Here is a 20357-nt window from a genome sequence, read left to right as displayed (position 1 = left end):
TTTCTTGGTTGTAGTGAGAGATGTCTGTCTCAGGGAGGTTTTTGGCAGAAGCATCTAGAAAAGGTTTGGGAGTTGGGGGAGGGTAATGACTTATAGGGAAGAAAAATCAATAGCATTGTTTTGGGCATTAGTAGGTTTAAGATAGCAATTAGACATCCAAATGGTGATAGGAGGTGGGCGGATAAGCGTGGAATGTAGAAGAGGTCTGGGCTAGAGATAAAACACTGTGAGTCATCAGTATATAGATAATATTTAAACTATGGCACTGCATGAAAGTTCCTAGGAAAAAAGATGAAGAGCCTGGGTACCGACGGAGAGCCCTGAGGCCCTCCAACGTTTAGAAGTCTGATAGAGAAATATTCAAGAAAAGAACCATAAAAGTGAGCGATGAGGTAAGCAGAGAAGCACGAATCTGGTGTCACAGAAGCCTAGAGGAACATGTTTCAAGGAGTGAGTAATCACTACTAAGGCTCCTGTAAAGTCACATAAAATAGAGAGAATGGATCACTAGTTTTGGCAAGAACAAGGAAGTGCTCATTCCATAATTAAGCGGAAGTTTTTCAATGAATTCTCCTATCACCAGCAACTCTGAAGAGTGAGAGGAATTCCTCTGGGAGTGTGTGCTAGAAAGGGAATTCATTTAAAGGGAAATATGTTGCTGTTATGAATTTTTAAATACACATAAAAATATTCATTATAAAATTTTATTCCACTGCAGTGTCGTTTAAAATTATGAGAATTGAAGCAAATGTCAGGCAGCATCAGATGAGATGCACGGTGATCATCTGTAGAGCATTTAGTGGCAACTTAACTGGCATCACGGAAATTTTCAATTCATTTAAAAATACAGTCAAGTTTCATTTAAGTATAATAATAATTAAGATAAGCTTTGTCTCTGTATGTAAACTCCCATTTGGCTTATGCAATTCCATTTTCTCCAACTGGAAGCTGTGTAGGATCCAGTCCTACTTTCTTCATTGATACAGCAATATCAAACAAATAGTCGTAACACTCACACCTAAGAAGGAAAAAGCAAAAAGAACCAAAGGTGTTTAGTGAAACAGAGTTCTCCAATAATTACATTTCTCCTCCCCATTAAGTTACCCCTGTTCCTAGCACATTCTTTTTCTCAATTGTAGGCCAAAATTTCTTACTTCCCCCCCAACATTATTAAAACATGGAATGGAATCCTACTGAATCATGCAACCGTATTGTATATTTCTCAGGATATATATAGAGGGAGTTTAAAATATACTACTAACATAAATTTAAATTTTTACTACGTGTCACTTTTTGAAATAAATGTAACAAATCATTACATAACTTGGGTTAGCTTTATATTCCCTTCGGCCTTAACCTCCCAGAACTAGACCTGTATCTTTTTCTTTGTATCAAAGTACATAGAACCTTGCCAAATAATAGCTTATCCAATAAACGTTTCTTAATTACTGAATACCCAATACAAGTCAAATATCTAGCAATATTAATGACAAACCATTTAAATTTAAACCAATCTGACCAATAACACAAAAAAATCACACTTCATTAACAATCATAAGACATATTTCAATCATTTTTACATTTAGAGTGTGGTGACTTGTCCCAAATGTTCTCTGATTTAAACTTACATGGTTTTAGCCTTCTCCCATGTTTCTCCCCAGACATAGACTCCATGACGTCTGACCAGTACTGCACAGGAGTCTGGGTATTCATTCATTGCACGAGCCATTCGTTCTTTGAGGTCTTTCTCCTCTGGTGTATTCTCAATAATGGGTACCACCAACACGTCATCATACCTACAAGATAAACAAGCATTTTTTCCCCCCATGAAAACAAATAAAAGTATACATTTGTAAAATTTATAATTTTTTCAAGCAACCAGACATTTTCTTTATATCTGGAAAGCTACTCCAAATTGTGAACAAGATGTTGCATGTTATTCTGTGTATCTTGAATAAATATCTGTATCAAAAGACGCCTTGGGAATTTGGCAGGCATTATTCTAATCCTAAGTATAAGAGACAGAAATCTCTATAGGATACCAAAACTTAACAAAGAAATTATCAAGATCATACAAGTATTTCCTTGAAGCAGAGACAATCGTATTTTTAGCAGGAGATGGGAAATGATGTATCTCAGAATCACAACTGTAGGAAGGATTAACAATTGAACTACTAATTAAGAAGGAATTTTCCAATGATACAAAATCATTTTACTTTATCTCTGCAGGACCCCAAAGGTCAAGCAAATAAATACAGGGGTGATTTGTGGCACTGGGATAGCAAGAAACCTCTGGAGAAACTATTAAAGGTAAGATAATATTTTCAGAACATTCTTAAATCTGTGTCTTTAGAACTTCTTTAATTTCCAAACGTTTTAGTAAATATATGTGATAAAATCAGAATATGTGTGTTCCTTTTTGTTCATGTAATAACATTCAAGCAAAACACTTAATTACTGGTAAAGATTAAGTCTATCCCTGAGGTTATTTATAACCCGTCAAAATTCAGACATGTTTTCCTTTATACAGGACAATCTCTTGCCTCGGTAATATAATATCTGCTTTTTCACTCCCTCTGTAATAGCTAAACCAACACCCCAAAAATTCTAGCTGAAGTATTATCAGAAATTACTACTTTAGGGCAGGTACAGGCTAAGTAGCTGTCATGTGTAACTTGGCCAACCATTACCATTAACGTATGGAGCTGCTCATTATTTCACTTAAGTAAACTAGAGATAATTATAAAATAGTCTTAAATATGGAAGGAATGAATGGCTAATCCCAAATCTGTCCTAATATTGGCCAGGAGAACCACAAACTTATATTTTCCTTTAGCATATAATGACTAGTCAGACTTTTCACATGGCAAAATAATTTCACAGAAAAATAAGACCTGAAAGCTAATTCAATTCAAGCTACCCATTTCACAGATAGGACACTAATAAGTTAAATGAGGAACAGAGCCAGGATAGTCCTTTGGCCATCGAACAGCGTTCTTTTCACTCTACCATATGCATGTTGCTTCCAAAAGGGAGGACAATTATATTTAAACATGGTAACTTCCTCTGATAAGAATTAGCATTTGAAAGGTGTTTTTTTTCTGAAGATGGACTTAAAAAAATAAAAGAGAGACTATCAAAACACTCCTTTCTTACTTCATCCAGCCTTTACTATCCCTTCTTTTGAAAACTGGACTCAAGATTCTCCCCAAACTCTGATAAAACATCACTGCCCCTGAGCTATAATAATGACTCTATTACTGATTTCCCAGCCAGGCTCAAACAGAATCTCAAAGGACATCTCAAAATAGATTGTATTTTTCAAATTCTGAAACATTCAAAATAATACACCAAATGTGTAAGTTACAATGCATAAGACATGACATCTTTTCATTCATGTCCTTTTTATCTCACAAAATTCCAAAGCTCTCTACTGTGCTGTTTCTCTACCCGTCCTTTTACGTGTTCTTCTGAGCTATTTTTATTTTTTCACCAAAGCAATCAAATGCTGATGAAATTGGTATCATACATAATGCCTTTCCTTCAAGGCCCAGATGTGGAAAAGGCAATATGGGACTATACTTTCTTTACGATGTCCTCTTTCATAATATAAATATTTAACTTTTGTAAGTAGGTATTTCACAGGACTGAGGAATGCTTTAGGCACACAATAAATATTAACTATAATCAAATCAAATTAATTCTCAGCACGCTCGTTTAAACATGTCCATTCTATTACATGCAGTAAGACATTGCTGTAAGAACACTTTACAAAAACCGGCACCCTTTTCCTCTAAACAAGGCCCTTTAGGAAATCAGGAAGGGAGAAGACTCAGGAGTAAGAATGCCAATACATTCAAATGAAACGCTTCGCTTGCACCTGAGCACCGCGAACATGTTTCTTCACATCATTATTGTCTAGATTGATGAATAATTACCGCTTCTTTGTGGGCTGGTGGATTTATTTGATTTTATCCAGACCTTTGTTGTATATTATCTATGCCACTTGCCACAAAGAAAAAATTATAAAAATATAGATATCTACTTACATTGAAATAATGATAAAACTTTTACAAATATGAGAATATTCTAGAAATACTAACAAATCAAAATGAAGTAAAAAACTTTAGTCAGGTCTGAAACTTCCTTCAGACAAAGTAAAGGTGGGGAGCTCTTGTTCTTTGGGTGCTTTAATACAGGGACATAATCTTTCCATTGCTATAGATGTCTCAGCCAAGGTTTCTTCATTTTGCTCTGACAAACATTTCATTATTTATGTTGCTAATGATTTACCAAGGCTAGGGTGAAAGTCGGGGAGGAAGAGGGGAGGCATCTGAGTTGTGTCACTGAGAATAGATCGAAATATAAAATTAGGTGGGGTATTACTTAGCTTAGATCCCACAACAGTCCATTAAATTCATTTAAAAAACCAGTAGTCTGTTTATCAGAAGAAGGAAAAATACTTTTCAAATTATTTAAGCAAAAACAGAAAAAAACAATACCTATAATACCCTCCCGAGGTACATTTCCTTATTCCTTTTATCATCTCTTGATGTGTAATTTTAAACTCCCGTCCTGGAAAGAGAAGGGTGGCCATGACAGCAGCTTTGGAGTGAGTATGAATCACTGCGCCTGCTCCTGGAGGAGGAAGAAAAAAGCCACATGCTCAGTGAAAACTAAATAATACCTTTTAAAGGAAAAAAAAAATACACACACACACACACACACACATATTTATATATGGTTATGGACTTGTTTTTCTTGGCATGGAATAAGCAATTGGCAGTTGGTAGGAGGGAGGTATGAAGAGAGAAATACTAATAGAGTTGGAAAGCTAAAAAATGAAAACTTTATCCAGCATCAGGACACTTCACAATACTTTACATGTGCCCATGAAATATCTTTTAGATGGTCTGAAGTACAGCGATAATAATCATGGAGACCATAATCAAACTACTACGACCACTCACTTAGGGATTCCTATGTGCCAGCACTGGGCTAACCCCCTTTATGTATGTTATCTCTTTGCATCAGATCAGCAATCTTAGAGGTAATTCTACCTCCCCCATTTAATGGTCAATAGAAACTCAGAGATGTTAAATAACTTGTCCATGGTCCACAGACAGTAGAGGCAGAACCTGAATTTGAACCCAGGTCAGTCTGACCCTTAATTACCAAGTCAGGCTTCAGAGCGCAGACCATATCTTGGTAGCATGAGGGATGGTAGGGATTTTAAGGTATAGATGTAATGAGTTTACCTAAAAAGGATTTGTATGCTATAAAATTCAGTAATGGCTCTTTTTGCAATTGGAAGTTTATTTAGCTTTATGCTGGGAAAGGTCCTTCGTGCTATTAGAATCTGTTCCTGAAGTTTTATCATTTTCAGCAGTCACTGATAATTTCCTGGAACAGAACATAGCATGATTACTTACTCAATATTGATTTCATTTAGTGGCTATAATAAAGCATGCTGCTAATGACTTTATTGCTATGGCTGAGCCAGTACTTCAGTTATACTTTCTATTTTCACATTGCCTCCTAGGTTCAACCTTTCCAGGCTGGTTTTCTCCCACAATTTCTGGGAATTAAGACTCCTACTTTTTATCACACTGTCAATTTTTTAAAAAGAGAGGATCCCTCCCACTGAAGTGAAGAAAAGGCCATAATTCTCCCTCATCTGTAAACTGATTTACTTCTACTACAAGTGTCCAGAGGTATAACTCTACACTAAGAGCAGGAATCTGATTGTAAACATTTAGTCAGTCACTTTGGCAATCTTAATGGAGTCAGACTGACCTAGGTTGGAATTCTGGCCCATGTACTCACCAGCTTTTTAACTTGGGAGTATCTTCCCAGAGCTCTGTCCTCTCCTATGTAAAATGGACCTTCCACACAGGATGTGAGGACTCAATAGGTTAACATATTTAAAGTTCTTGTACATAGTAGGTATCCAAGAAATGTTAACAACAACAATAATTATTATTATTTAGGAGAGCCTACTATGCAAATATTCTTTATGTTGAATATATTTTCTACCTACCTCTCATTGTGTAAGCATTCATAAAAAGAGGAGTACACTGGCTTTTTTTTAACTTCTTAGAGGGTGGAGGTCCACTTATGTCCTGTTCATTGATGTCACAAACAAACATGTCTTCTGGCTATTTATAGAAGGCAGAAAAGAAAACAAGGCTTATACAATATCAATTAGAAATGTCCCCTTTTCATATATACGTATATATATACATATATATGTATATATATGAGTGATAATGTATATATATATTATAATATGAGTGATAATATATATGAGTGATAATATCCATGTACATATGTTCAACTCATATTTTAAATATTCATATCATTATAGTTTCTAAAAATTTTTTAGCCATTTTGAGAACAATAATGTTTTCTACTAATAAAAATATTTTCAAGAGGGCTAAAGTATTTTCCTTTACAATTTGAAGAAAAAATTGATATGGAAAATTTAACATGTATATAACAACACTGCTGTCATTTCATCAATTTAGCTTCTCAACTTTGCCCTGTAATTTCGTAACGCTATTTCAGAGAGACTATAGAAAGAAATCATCATTCTAAGATGGGTGTTACATTTTTTTTCACATTTCATAATATATAAGAGGAAAAATATAGAGCAAAATTTTCTTATCCCCTGAGAAAGTTAACTTGCACTCAGAAACCCTGGCAAATGAAATGTATAAGTCAGAAATATGCATGCATTACCGGGAAAAACCTGTGGATCTGGTTTTTCCCGGTAATGCATGCATATTTCTGACTTATACATTTCATTTGCCAGGGTTTCTTACAAACTACAAACCACAGGGTCTATTACCAATGTTTTATTAATGAAGCATTTTATCAATTAGATAGAAGTTAAGTATTATGTGTTTGTTTTAACTAGATTTTTAGTATTATTGTAGCATTAATACAGAACGAGTCTTCTCAAAATTTTGAAATAAATTGAAATAGATTTGCTATTATTAAATAGGAGTCAGTTTGGTCCATTTGAGACCAGAAGTCTGATTACCCTACTAGCCTGATAAAGATGGCGTTATAACACTGCAAAGTTATAATCCCCTTTTATTATGAATCAAAATTGCACTATTCAATTTTGTCCTCTAGAGGTTAAATGAGAGTTCAAAACATGCTGGATGCACAGAGGATACTTACTACCTTAAAAAAAAAATGTTGACAGTTACTCAAAAAATGTTTGTTGATTAGTTATTTAAATGGTCACAATATAACTACCCTTCAAAACTAGTATTTTTTTTTAATTAATTCCATTTCACAAAACAATAGTCAAGTAGAGAAGAAAGACATTTGGGTTTAAGAAGGATCTCTTTACCGTACCCGAATCCGTTCCTTTTGCACTCCTGAAGGAGCAATGTAGATTTCATTGCTGGGAACACAAAATACGGAAATTGGTATTTATTTCACTCTAATGTTCTGCTTCTGCACAAAGAAAAATATATCCTTGCAGTCCAATCATTAATGTTCTTTATAAATCAAGTCATACGAGGAGCTGCTTGATTTAATTACTGGTACCGACTATAGAAAGAATACCAAATACTTGAACGCCTTTGTAATACTGATGATACAGTACAATGTTGATAGTTGCTGTTGTCTTCTATGTTTTCATATATATTTCTTTATTTCTGTTTATGGGGCAAAAGCATTGATCACCACGCTTTTATCTGGTTAGGAGAAATAAAATCTGAAAACACAAGTCTTTAGCATGAATCGTTAAGCATGAGTAAGCAGTTTATCCTAGTCTATATGGAATACAGGTATTCCAATCGGGGGAATACGCTCACTAGAAGTATGTGTAGGTATCTGTCTTGCCAGGAATCAGGCGGGTTTAATTTTACTGTTTTCAGTGCTCTTATTAGAAAACATGAAGTTTAGAGACCTCTGCTGGACAGTTTATTAAATCATTACAGCATTAGCACTAGGCTACTTTTTGGGTGGAACGGTATGCTTCCTGTTTGAAAAAACCCATCTATCTTGTGAAAATATTGGTTAATAAACCTAAAAAAATTACAAAAAGTTAAAAATATAAAAAGAATGGCTACATCTGGAGATCTCCGTGCTACAGAATGTCGTGTTATACTCCACCGCAAGGTGCTCTGAAGTTTGATTTGGAAATCAATTTCAAAATCGTCTCTAAATTCTCTCCACCCTCAACAAAAGTCCTTTGGCTCTTTGATCAGTTTCAGTTGCTGCCAGAGGGTATTAAAGAGCTGCCCCATGTAGGTAAAGGAGGAAGTGCATGTGCACGCATGCTCCAGCTTCTGCCACTGAGGCACGGCCACAGGGCCACTGAGTAAATATTAACTACTTCATACTGAAAATGACGATGACAGCCTGCAGTGAACCAAGCTATCAAACTTGGGGTCACTAATAAACCTATAGACTTGGAACTGACAAAAATGTTAGGTGAAATAAAAGTTCCTTTAAGAGTGCAGTGGTAAATTAATGTCTAGAAAATAAATGCTGGACCTGATAATGGGAGTGAAATCCAAAGCACAGTAAGTAACATTCAAGCATTTGTTTTCACAAAGTAGCTAGCGCTTTTGAGTTCTGTTGCATAAGAAAACCATAGAGTGGCATTCCTCTAGAACCAGTGGGAATGGGTAGGGAATTATACTGTTAAAAAGGGTGTTTTTACCAATACCAGGGATCCAAATCTTTTGTCCTTGTGTAATATGGAAGAAACTCTAGAATCGTGTATGGTATGTAGTCCAATAACCTCCCCTGGTAAGTGGACTTGTAAGTCTTCTTATGTGGAAGAAATTTATGCAGTCCTGGGAACAGACCCAAATAAAGTACAAAACCGTCTGCTAGTAAATAAAATCCATCTACAAAGAAGGAAAATCCAGGGTATTTATTCAGTTTACTCAAGTAATTTGGTACTCCAAATCTGCTTTATTACTGCCTTTGTAAAATGGAAATTAGTTTAGACTTTGATCAACTTTGGGTAATTAAAAGATTAGGAAAATAGGTTTTGAAAAGATATATTTACACCTACAAAGAAGAAGGTCTCTGAAAAAAAATACAAAAATGACAGAGCTTTTATTCTAGGAGGGAAACGCGCCAAAGACTAAAAGTGAAGTATTGACTTGGTGCTGTAAGCCACAAACAAAAAGCATTTTGAATTTCAAGGTATTAAGTTTTGGAACTTATTTCTCTATTCTCCCTGCTCTTTCACTATGTGGTAAGCAGGGGACAAAACCCAAGAGTTCAGAATACATCTATTTTTATTTACTGTCTAGTCATTTAAAAAAAATTCATTTAAATCTTACTATGGCTTAATTACCTTGTCTATGGTATGGGTTTATTAACTTTAATTCTAATAGCATGCATCTCTAACACGTAAGAATATTACACTGTGAAAACAGGAAATGCTAAATGTAAATGGCAGGGACCTGCTAAGTATCCTACAATTGCCTTGATTACTGTCATCTTCTTGGTCCTCCATTTCCTCCTTCTGATTTAACTCTTCTATGTGACTTACGCTCTCTTTTATATACATCTTTCGGTACCACACATCAGTAACATAAGCTGAAATGGTATCAGCCAAACCTGGGACTCAGTAAATAATTTTATATTCCCAAAGAGTTTATTGTCACTATTACTCTGGAAACATAATTAATCTATGGGGTTTCTACTTCATTCCAAATTTATTTGCTCTAAGCATCAAAGAAAACCAAACTTTCACTAATAACATGAGAACAATATTGCTGATAAAGTAGCTGATGTGGGCTTATGAACTCATTTAAATATTAGAGAAAAAATTCAACATTTTACTACAAGTTACCCATTTTACTGTGTAAAACACCAATTTAATAAGATTCCAAATACAGTGCCATAAAATTGTGGCTGTTTCCACCCGTGACCTCCAGGAGGAGCTCCTTACCCATTAAGAACCTAAGGAAAAAGCATTTTACATGCACAATGCAACTGTCCTGTGAATTGATTCTAGTGCAGTACAAGCCATTTAATTTAAAAGGTGACAAGTGAGTGTTTTAGGGTGACCACACCCATTTCAGTATATAGATTAGTAAAATTCTTTTAGAAAGAACATAGTATTTTATGTCTTTATGATTAAAAAAAATTCCCTCTTGAGATGTGCAATGGCCCCTTATCTGCGTTCTATTTTTAGCTTTGCTGCTTTTTCTTTTCTTTTTTAAAGAGCCAGTTAAAAATGGTTATTAAAACTCAGTTTGGTAGGAAGTTATATTTTGTACATGCACAAACTATTTCTGCATGTGCATAAAAGTTAACTAAAGGCAATGTTTAGAATATGACTTACTCTAAATAAAACAGCGGAGAAACCGATATTGGGACTCAACTCTTAAATGGATTCAAAACAACAACAAATATTGTTTTCATAGGAGTTTACTGGAAACAGGTCAACTTAAAAATTTTGGCAAAATAATGTGAAATCCTGCAAAATGCTGAGTTGACACATTAGTACTGGGTTGATGGTAAGACAAGAGTGCCATGGATGGATGGACAAGGTACCACATAGAATGTGACCTTTCCAGACTCAGTGCATCCCTGTACACATAATTGTGACAGGTGTTGACTAAGGCCCCTCCTGTCATTTCCCACATTTCAATTAATATTTCCTGAGTTACTTGGTAATTTGAAGCAGATGAAATTAAAATGGCATTATCCTGCTGTATGCCCTAAAATTCCTTTTGTTCCAAATGTTGGTTTTTTTTTTTTTACATTCCATTTCCTTTTACACAATACTGCGTCCTTGGGGGCATCTATGTATATATATATATATACACACTCAATATTATATGAATATTGTAGTAACCCAATTTTTGTTAAAGAAAGTGAATTAGGATAAAGAAATAAATCAAGCCTCTCAGTTTACACTCAGCCTCCAGACAATAATATTCCAAAAACATTTCAAGAGGAAAAACACTTGAGAGAATGAAATTCCACAACCTCTGCTTTCATTGTAAGCTACTTATTTCTTCATCCTTTTGGAAGAAAGACACTGAATAAATCTAATAAACCAGTAAATACTATTCATTCCTTCTGTTTCAAGCCCAGTACCTATTGCTTTATTCTCTGAGCAACATGGACCAGCAGCTGCTATGTCCATTAATAATGACACACGTGCATAGAGAGTCATATTGCTTTTCCTTTGACTCAATACAATGTAATTTTCAGGATTTCTGATGGCTAGTAATGTGTAGTTAAGTGACTTTAAAATATGTATGTGAACCTTTGAAAGAAATCCTGTCTACCTACAGGGGACCCTTTACAATTCCAGACATAGGTATGAACATATTTGGCAGCATGTTATTTAACGTTAGTACTCCAAAGGCTGAGGACCAGGTTATTCTGATCAGAAACTGTGGCTCTTAAATCCTTAAGTTTTATTATTTCTGCAACTTCTATACACTTGTTCCACTCCGTTATGCAAACCTATTTCTCCAAGTAGAAATGAAAACCTTCAGTATCACATAAAACTGTGCATCAGTTGTTCTTTGGACATAATGCATGCTAGGCCCTGTGTGGAGAATTCCTGGAAATGAAACCAGCCAGAAACTTACCCGTGCTTCAAGCTAATGCCTCCTCCAGTCCCAGTGACCCAGCCCAAATGGTAGAACAGTTTGCAAAGCTCTGGAATCAGGTATCTTGGATGTTCCTTGTCCTTAAAAAAAAGGCAAGGGTTTTAAACACACATTTCATCAAGTGATTATTCTAGCTGACCTCTCTATGAAGCCAATTTGAGGAAGCTTAAGAAAATCTACCATAGAGAGAGTACTGTGAGGGAGGAAACTATTATAAAACATACTTTGTTTTTACGTTTAGAAAGTGGATCTACTGTGTTATTTGGCAACCTGGAATTATTCAGTATAGGGCCATTCAGTCCAACACAATCAAACAGGCTACAAGAACAAAGTGGGGGAATGCCTGGTATATGTTACACAGTCTCTACTGAAATGGCTGAAATAAAATAGAATCTGGTGCTTTATGGAACATGCTTGTCATCCAGTAAATTTACTTACACAAAAACATCTCATTCAATTAAGGCATGATATATATGATATACTATGATAGCTATTTGTTCATATTCTGTGTGATTCAAATTTTTTTTTATTCTAAAAATGTCTTTTTCTCAAAATGAATGTATCGTTTTCTCTTATTACAAAAGCAATATATAGTCATTATGGAATATAAAGTCAAGAAAATAACCTAGAAAGCACTCACTCAGAAACAATCAATTAATACTTCCTGGGCCATTTCTATAAAGATGTGTGTGGACAGGAACATATATATGGTGTATTAAACCACCATATATGGCGGTATAAACCTCAAGCCTTATTTATTTATTTTTATTGAGGTAAAAATGACATAGAACACTATTTTAGTTTGAGGTGTACAACATGATTCATTATTTATATATGTATATAGTGAAATGATCAAATTTATATATGTATATAGTGAAATGATCAAATATACAATAAGTATATTTAAAATAAGAGCCTTATTTTTATATAACTCTAAGTTACTTCTTTAGGAAAAAAAAGCTTTTCCCTTCTTTTTTAAAGTTAAAATTAATGAAAACAAAAACAATAAATACCATGAATTCCACTTTTGCCAGGATGGAAACAACTAAAAATGCTGAATAAATCTGCTGAGCTGTCAAGAAAGTAACATCTCACAGTGGCCATAAAAGTAATGAGAGTAAGGTACTTGGAAAGGAAGTGTGCTCCAAAGCCATCATGTCCCCGAAGGTATTTCCAAAACTCCGATAACCTAGAGCTTCAATTCTGATAGCTATGCAAGCCACTAGAAACACGAGATAAAACTAGGGTGTACTCAAAATGAGGCATGCGATAGCAAATCCCTACATAGCTTGAGACGCCAAAGGACTATACCCTCCAGGGGAAATATACTCAGTGGGCAGAAAAGCACAGCAAGGAAGCGTGCCCATATAAATCTTGGCACTGGGTAAAGGGGGAAAAAACATCTAAGTCCAAAGACGGATTATTATTGAACAGACTGAATTTTCAGCTACTTTTCTGGATTTCTGAAATTATGGTGTTTTCCCAAATTCACTGTTAATATCTGACATACACATTTTAAGTATTACAAATGATAATTTAATGGAGTAGACTTCAAAATATCAAATTAAGAACATGGGAACATGGAAATTTTTTAAAGTTCTGATTCAACACAGGCTTAGGAGTTAATGGACATAAAGTGAAATCTATTATACCTCATTTTTTGTTTACATGACTTTGGGTCTCAGTTTACTCACCTATAAAATGTGAACATTATGAGGATTAAAATGAGATATAATGGATATAAAGCAGCCAGCACAATGTGTGACACAATGTCGGTTTTCCTTCCCATTTTAAAGAGTAAAAATTCTTGAATTAAAGTTAATGGTAAAGCTATGGTGGTTTTTCTGATACCTGTTCTTACAAAATCCACCCAAGTTATCCGTACCCTGTATAATTTGCTATTTCCTTTCCTAGGGCTATAAATGATATTTAATTATATATTAAAGTACAGCTAATGAGAAGACTCCCGCAGTTTTCCAATCCTTAAAACCATCAATTTGCACAGCAAGTTGCAAGCATTATAGAAAATGGTCTGTTATTGTGGGTCTTCCTTTGCCCTTTCTGTCTTTCCCAGTACTGAGGTATTGTAGCAATTAGTCAGCTACAAGCTACAGAAATAACAGTGCTAAGGCGGCCGTTGCTAACAAAATTTCATTCAAACCCACAAAATTACAATTTCAAGAAAAATAAGCACTTAGCAGCGGGAACCAAATACAGACATATTTGGTAAAAATCCAGCCATTTACATTATCCAGAGTAAAAATCCGAATAGATATTTTTAACAAGAAAGTAAAGGTTTAGTTAGCATTTAGTTAGGAATGATAATTCCCGTGAATGTCAATAATATTACTTGTCTATTATTGTTACATCTTGTTTTCAATTAGAATAAGAATTTTGAAAGATGTTATCTAAAGATGGGTTACAATCAACTGCTTACTTACAGTTGAGATTCTACTACAAGTTAAGGGGTGGAGAAACGGTTAACAGTATACAGTATTTTGTACACAGTATATAATAAAAACATTAAAGTTTAAAAAGTTTTTGAAATGGTACTTTATTTTTCCAATTTTTCAATCTACTTTTTAAGGAAATCAGCCTCAATTGTCAGCTACCCACTCATGACCAACCATGGCTCTTCCTCTACCTTTTCTTTCAGTATAGGCATAATAGAGGCATGTATTGCTCAGACAGAGGTTTTCCTGGATTTTAATACAAATATAAAATTAACATGTGTCAAAGATATTATTTAACCCATCAATTAATGAGGGAACCAGAAATATGTTACAACTGGTTCCAAAGAGATTTCAAAACAAACACACACCCATATAAGTAATCAGGAATCCTGGATTTACAAATAATGTAAAACTGGACAATATCCACCAGGCAGCAATAGGTGAATCTCCATAACACAACTTGCATTTTTATGAACAATATTCATCTGCATTACTGTCAGTATTCCACAATTTACAGAGTTGTGAAATAGTTCAAAGATAGTCCCCAGACACCTAGTAGTTTTTTTTGCTCATTTCAGTCTTTCACAATATTTCCTGACACTGGCCTCAGGAACGGACTGGATGCAGACATAGCAAAGTCGTCAGCATTTAATCTTTCTTTGTTTCCTGTTTCTTTCTGTACATCCGTTTCACTCTCCTCTCTATGCATATTGCTTTTTTTTTTTTTGCAACTTCACCTCTACTCAAAGGCCTAATTCTCCTTTCTCCCTTCACCACACTTCATTATTAGTCAAGCACTACCTAGAAATCGGAAGATCCTAAGGAAAGTCAGTGACCCTTTCTGGGTATCAGTTTCCTTATATTAATCATCTGGATAAGTGATTCTCAGACTTTTGAATTTGATGACCAGAAGTTTTTGTAATTTTTTTTTTTTTTAAATTTTAGAGACTTACATAAGTTTGCCAAGTTACAACATTAATTATATTTAACAACTACTATTGCCTTCTTCAAAAAATAAAGTACATTTTTAACATAAAAAGAGTAGGAAGGATAATCTCAGAATAAAAGGTAATCTTTTGAAAGCAATCAACTTTGTAAAATTAACGTTTTCACTGTCCTTATTTTGTTATCTTGCAGAAGTTGAGTAAAAACTTTCAGAGACTGACGTTTGGGGGAGGGTTAACGTTATCTATTCTATTTGGTCTCCTTGCCTACAAATCCTCCTTCTTCTTCTCCATTCACCATTCACTCTATTAATACTAAAAAGATATACTTTGATCACTGACTCCATTGCTCACAACATCATATGCCCAAATACCACCTCCTTGGTCTGTTAAGTCCTGTTTTCTTGCCATAATTTAAGTTTTCAAATAGTTTTTTTCACGTTTTTACATAAGTCTTCCAATTCTACTCAACCTAGTAGTGGATGTCAACCACCAGGATGGCTCTTAACCATCCCCTGGTATTCACACCAGGGTATACAGTCCCTTCCCACACTGTACTGGGGTTGGTCTGTATGACCAACAGACTATTGTAGAAGTGACAGTAGGTCACTTTTGAGATTGGGCTACAAGACGAAAGCTTCCACCTTGGTTGTTCTCTCTCTCAGATCACTTGGTCCAGGGAAAGCCAGCTGCTCAAGATGTTCCGATAGCCAATGCAGAAGGCCATGAGGTGAAGAACTGAGCCTGTGGCCAACCATCAGTGAGGGATGGAGGCCTGCCAACAGCTCTGTGAGTGCACTGAAAGCTCACTCCAGCTACAGTCAAGCCTTGAGGTAAGTGTAGCTCCAGCTGACAGTTTGACTGCCAGATCATGAGACCCTGAGCCAGAACCTGGAGCTTAACTCTCCGGGATTCCTAACTCTCAGAAACTGTGTGAGACAATAAATATTTGTTTTAAGCTTAAGTTTCGGGATACTTGTTATGCAGCAATAGGTGACTAAGACATATTTTCTGGCCAGCCAAGAATACATTTTGTTTCTTTGCACGGCTATTGTTCATCTGCATGTCCAATGGTCCCAACTGTAGCTGTCAAACTCCTGCTTGTCAGCCTTTACACCAGGCTCTCTGCGCACTTCACCTGTGATTCCTTTTCTCAATCACAGGAGGAAGTGATCACTCTTTCCTTGAACTCTGTGCCACGGCATTTGCTCTACGTACCTTTCTTTTGGTATTTATTATAGAGCCCTCTCATTCATTCATTCATTCAGCAACTTATATTGAAGGCCCTGAAGAAATGAATAAAATCCTTATCCTGGAGGATCTCATAATCTAGTAAAGACGTTAACAGTTACGAAACGACAAAGCAATGTGTAATACAAGACAATCCAGGGCATTACAGGGGCAGAAGCTACAGGTGGGAGGGAGCAGGAGTTAAGAAAAACTTCATAGAGGAAGGGATGGCTGAGCTGTCTTAATGGGGACAGTGGTAATATGCCAGGTAGGTTCAGAGGACAAAGGGCATTTCAGAGAGAACTCTCAGTAGTTGGAACAGGTTTTACATTAGGTTCTTGGAGATGGAGGGGAAAGGGAGGCAGAGCATAGAGGCTCTTTCATGCCAGGCACAAGAGTTTGGACTTCATAGATGACCGAAAACCATTGAGCAGTTTTAAATAGAAGATGACATGATCAGATCTTGTTTCTGGAACATTTCTACAGTGGCAGTGGGGAGAAGAGGATGAAGGGTGGTGACCATGGAAGTAAAAGACCAGGCCAGTAAGAAGGCTGTGCAAAGAGTTTCAAAAGAAAATTGCAAGGGAGTGATGGTGGCGATGGATTCGAAAGGTATTTTAGAAGTTAAAAAAAAAGGATGAACCTTGGGTGAGAAAATGACGCGGAAGGCTTCAGGGACTTCCAAGTGTTAGGTTAGCTGGGTAGCTAAGTGGATAGTGATGCCATTCACTGGCATGTGAAGTCATCACTATTTACTGAGTACTTACTGTTGGCAAAGCACTTCCTGGAAATTCAGCCGTGAACAAGACCAAGTCCTTGCTCTAAAGGAATTTACACTGTAGGGGGTAATTTTTATAAAGTGAACAGAAGAATAAATATAAAATTAATTGTAATAAGTGGGGGAAAAAAACACCCAGCGGACTTAAGAGAAAAATAGCAGAGATCGACTTTGATTACGGTGGTTAAGGAAGGCCTCTCAGAGCAGGTGACCTTTAAAGCCTAACAGACGTGAAAAAAACAGTACGTAATGAATGAGTGTGTGTGCACAAGCAGTTGTGCTGGGGAGAGGCAAGCACTCCACGCAGAGGAAAGAGCAGCTGTGAAGTCCTGGGAGTGAGAAAGCGCTTGCGGAGCTTAAGGAATAAAGACCAGTTGGCTAGAGCAGTGATGAAGGGTTGAGTGGTAGCCTATGAGTAGGGGCCAGATAGGGGCTTGAAAGTCATGCTGATGAGAACAGTCCTGCCAGAAAGGGAATTGATTCACGGTAAGAGACAGGGAGAGGGAGAGAAACAACTTCGGAAGGTGAGGGGATGGATCCGGAGCACAGGAGGAAGGATTAGCTTCTTCCATTTTGTGAAGTCAGATGGGTTCAAGTTTAGGCAGATCTGCGGGTCTTGTGGTATGAAAGTGAGGAAGTTCATATGTAACGATTCCTATTCGCTTAAGTATAAATAAAGTCATCAGATGAGTCAGAGTGTGGGGACAGAGTATGAGAGCTTCGAAAAGATAATAAAAGGTATCAACTAGTCATCTCCGGGCGCAGGACAGTGAACTACGTACTAGGGAAACACAGGAGGGTTGTTGGGCAGTGTTAAGCGCCAATTTGAGGTTGCAATTTTGAATATGAAGTGAGGCCATGGAGCCCAGTTGTATAATTTTCTCTAGCAACGTTTAGCTGCACAGGGCAATTACAGAGAGGGTGGCTACTAGGGTTCACCTTGGGTGGGGGTTTTGCTAGGCCAACTATATTTGTAAATGAGCTCAACTATAACTTTAAGTAAAGCTGTCTCAAGAGATGGGGTACGGAAGCCAGATTGAAGTGGGTTAAGAAGTGAATGAAACTTAGAGGCCGAGCATTCTAAGGACTCTTTCAGTAGTGTTGTTATGAAGAGCTGGATAGGGAAATAAAAGGGAAAACTGGTTAATAGTTTTCTTTCACATGTCAGGAGGTACAATTAGGGAATAGGGAGATTAAAAGTATAGGAGAGCAAAGGCCTAACTAATAGGTCAGTCTTTGTGGAGACAGAAGCTGGAATTAGAAAAACAGGGGAAGTATTTTATTTACCTTAGACAGGAGGAAGAGTAAAGGTACAAGTAATATGTAACACAATTGATATCAAGAATAGCCATCATCTCTTGAGCGCTTACTTTGTGCCAGGCACTATTCTAAAGGCTTTCTACGGACTTTACTTAATCCTTAGTATTAAATGTATTATACTAAGAAAGGTTCATTTGTCCAAGACCACCCAGGTAGAGAAGCAAGATTTGAACCCAGGCAGTCTGATTCGAGAGATTTCTAGTCCTTAACCTTTTCCATTATGATGTAGGTGGGAAGAAGGAGTTGACACCTACCAGCTTCCATTTTCTTTGCTATTTTGGAGGCAAGGTCATCTGTGCAACAGGGCTGGGGTAGAGAATGAGGGAAGGCGGTCAGGTTTCAGGATAGCCACTTAGGGGAATGTGAACAGACGCTCCCCAGAGCACTGCTGTGAGATGCTCAGGGCCTAGCTGCAGAGGACATCAAAATACTTGAAGGGGGTCAGAGCAGGTCCCCCCAGCCCAAGATGTGCCACTTTGGCATGTTAATTATCTTGAGCTGAAGGCAACAGAGACCCTGTGGACGCAGGAGAAACTTTTACCTCTCCCTTAAAGAATTTACATTTGGAGTCTTGTCCATAAGAGTTGAGTTATTACCAGAAATAACTTTTCATGACCTATCTATAGGGCAAGGCACACTTCTAATTACTGAACGTGTGCTTTTCCTATCATCCTAAGAACGACCTTCCTCCCCAAGGCATTTTACCTCATCCTCGGCTCAGAATCTTCTACATAGCTCATTTCACCTTTCTGTCTCTGAACCTCTCATGCATGTGGTGGGGGGGGGGTCTCCCAATCTTTCATGCATGTGTGGTTCCCATACATACTTATGTAATTAAATTTGGTTATTTTCTCTTATTAATTTCTCATTATTAGACCAGCCAGAAAAAGAACCTGAAAAAAAACAAATTTCATCCTCTCGCACAACAAGTACGTCACAGTAAGAATCTCGTGCATTTTATTAATCAATTGGGACCTTCAGCCCCAAGAAAGAACAACGGGAGAGGAATAAGGGGGCTAATTTTTATCCCGGCCTCTTGAGCTGGGTTTCTCATACTGCATTACAATTGCTTGTCCAGTTTTCCTCTAGACTCTAGCCCATCTCCCTTAATCACCACTGTATCCAGGAGCAAGTAGATGTTCCATAAAGTGTTGGTAAAAGTGTAAGCAGCCTGAGGGTGGATTTTCCTTTGACTTAAGCTTCAGGAAGAATCGTTTCTATGAGCACCTCATAATCAATCTAAACTGCTCAGAGGAAAAGTGCTGGCTACTGAGGCACAGCTCCCGTCCAGGCGAACGTTTCCCGAGCGCCAACTGCGTACCAAACGTCCAGATGGTCAGGGCGTACAAACTACGAGGTATCAGGGCTCGCAGTCTCGGCTCCAGGTCCACTCTAGGGCTTCAGGTTGTCTTGTTTCACCTGCCTTCCTGCCTTGCTTTAAAACTCACACATCAAACGCTCTCCTCCTTATTTTTTCTTTTTTCAACGTTTGGTGCCCAGCTGTCGCCGTAGGGTATCCTAGTCCCGGGGACAAACCGCCCCGGGCCTTGGCCTCACGTCGGCACGCGGAGCGGAGGTGGCGGTGCGCAGGGATCGCGGGGGCACACGTCCGGTCTGGCCCCACCACGCTGCTGCGCCCCACGGGCGTCCAGCCTCCCCAGAATAAAGGGCGCCGGCCGCCCCGCCCCTACCTGTGCGCCGCATCGCCGCGAGCAACAGTCTCCGTCTGGAGTGGGACAGCCAGACATGGCCCGGACTAGGTGGACCCCGCGGCCTTCTATATTTGTACGGCTTTGCTCCCGGTGTTCCGCCTGGGCTAACGCAGCAAGGCCGCAAGTGCAATCAGGCGGCGCTGAGGGCAGCCCAGGGGCGGGGCGGACAAGGAGAAGGGCGGGTCTGGGAGGGCCTCGCTGACCAGAGAGCCAGCAGCGCAGCCGCTAGACCGGGAGGCGGGATCAACGAGGTTGGAGGCGGAGCTAGGGGGGCTTCGAGACTCGGAGACTCAAAGGCGCGGCTG

The 20357-nt window shown here is 37.6% G+C and overlaps 1 protein-coding gene across 1 annotated transcript; it reads right to left on the bottom strand.

Annotated features, from left to right (window-relative positions):
• Window positions 1-552: 552 nt before the first annotated feature.
• Window positions 553-20226, bottom strand: APIP (APAF1 interacting protein). Its single transcript, XM_033121822.1, has 7 exons — window positions 20032-20226; window positions 11595-11695; window positions 7369-7417; window positions 6041-6158; window positions 4503-4638; window positions 1629-1796; window positions 553-1018 (listed from the first exon to the last, which is right to left on the bottom strand). Exons 1-7 carry the CDS (start codon window positions 20086-20088, stop codon window positions 919-921), a joined length of 729 nt encoding a protein of 242 aa, XP_032977713.1. The 5' UTR covers window positions 20089-20226; the 3' UTR covers window positions 553-918.
• Between the last annotated feature and the right edge of the window lie 131 nt (window positions 20227-20357).

Source organism: Rhinolophus ferrumequinum, chromosome 11 (assembly GCF_004115265.2).
Source record: "Rhinolophus ferrumequinum isolate MPI-CBG mRhiFer1 chromosome 11, mRhiFer1_v1.p, whole genome shotgun sequence".
Classification (NCBI taxonomy): Eukaryota; Metazoa; Chordata; class Mammalia; order Chiroptera; family Rhinolophidae; genus Rhinolophus; species Rhinolophus ferrumequinum.
Note: the sequence above shows the minus strand (reverse complement) of the source record. Positions and strands in the feature narration are given on the sequence as shown.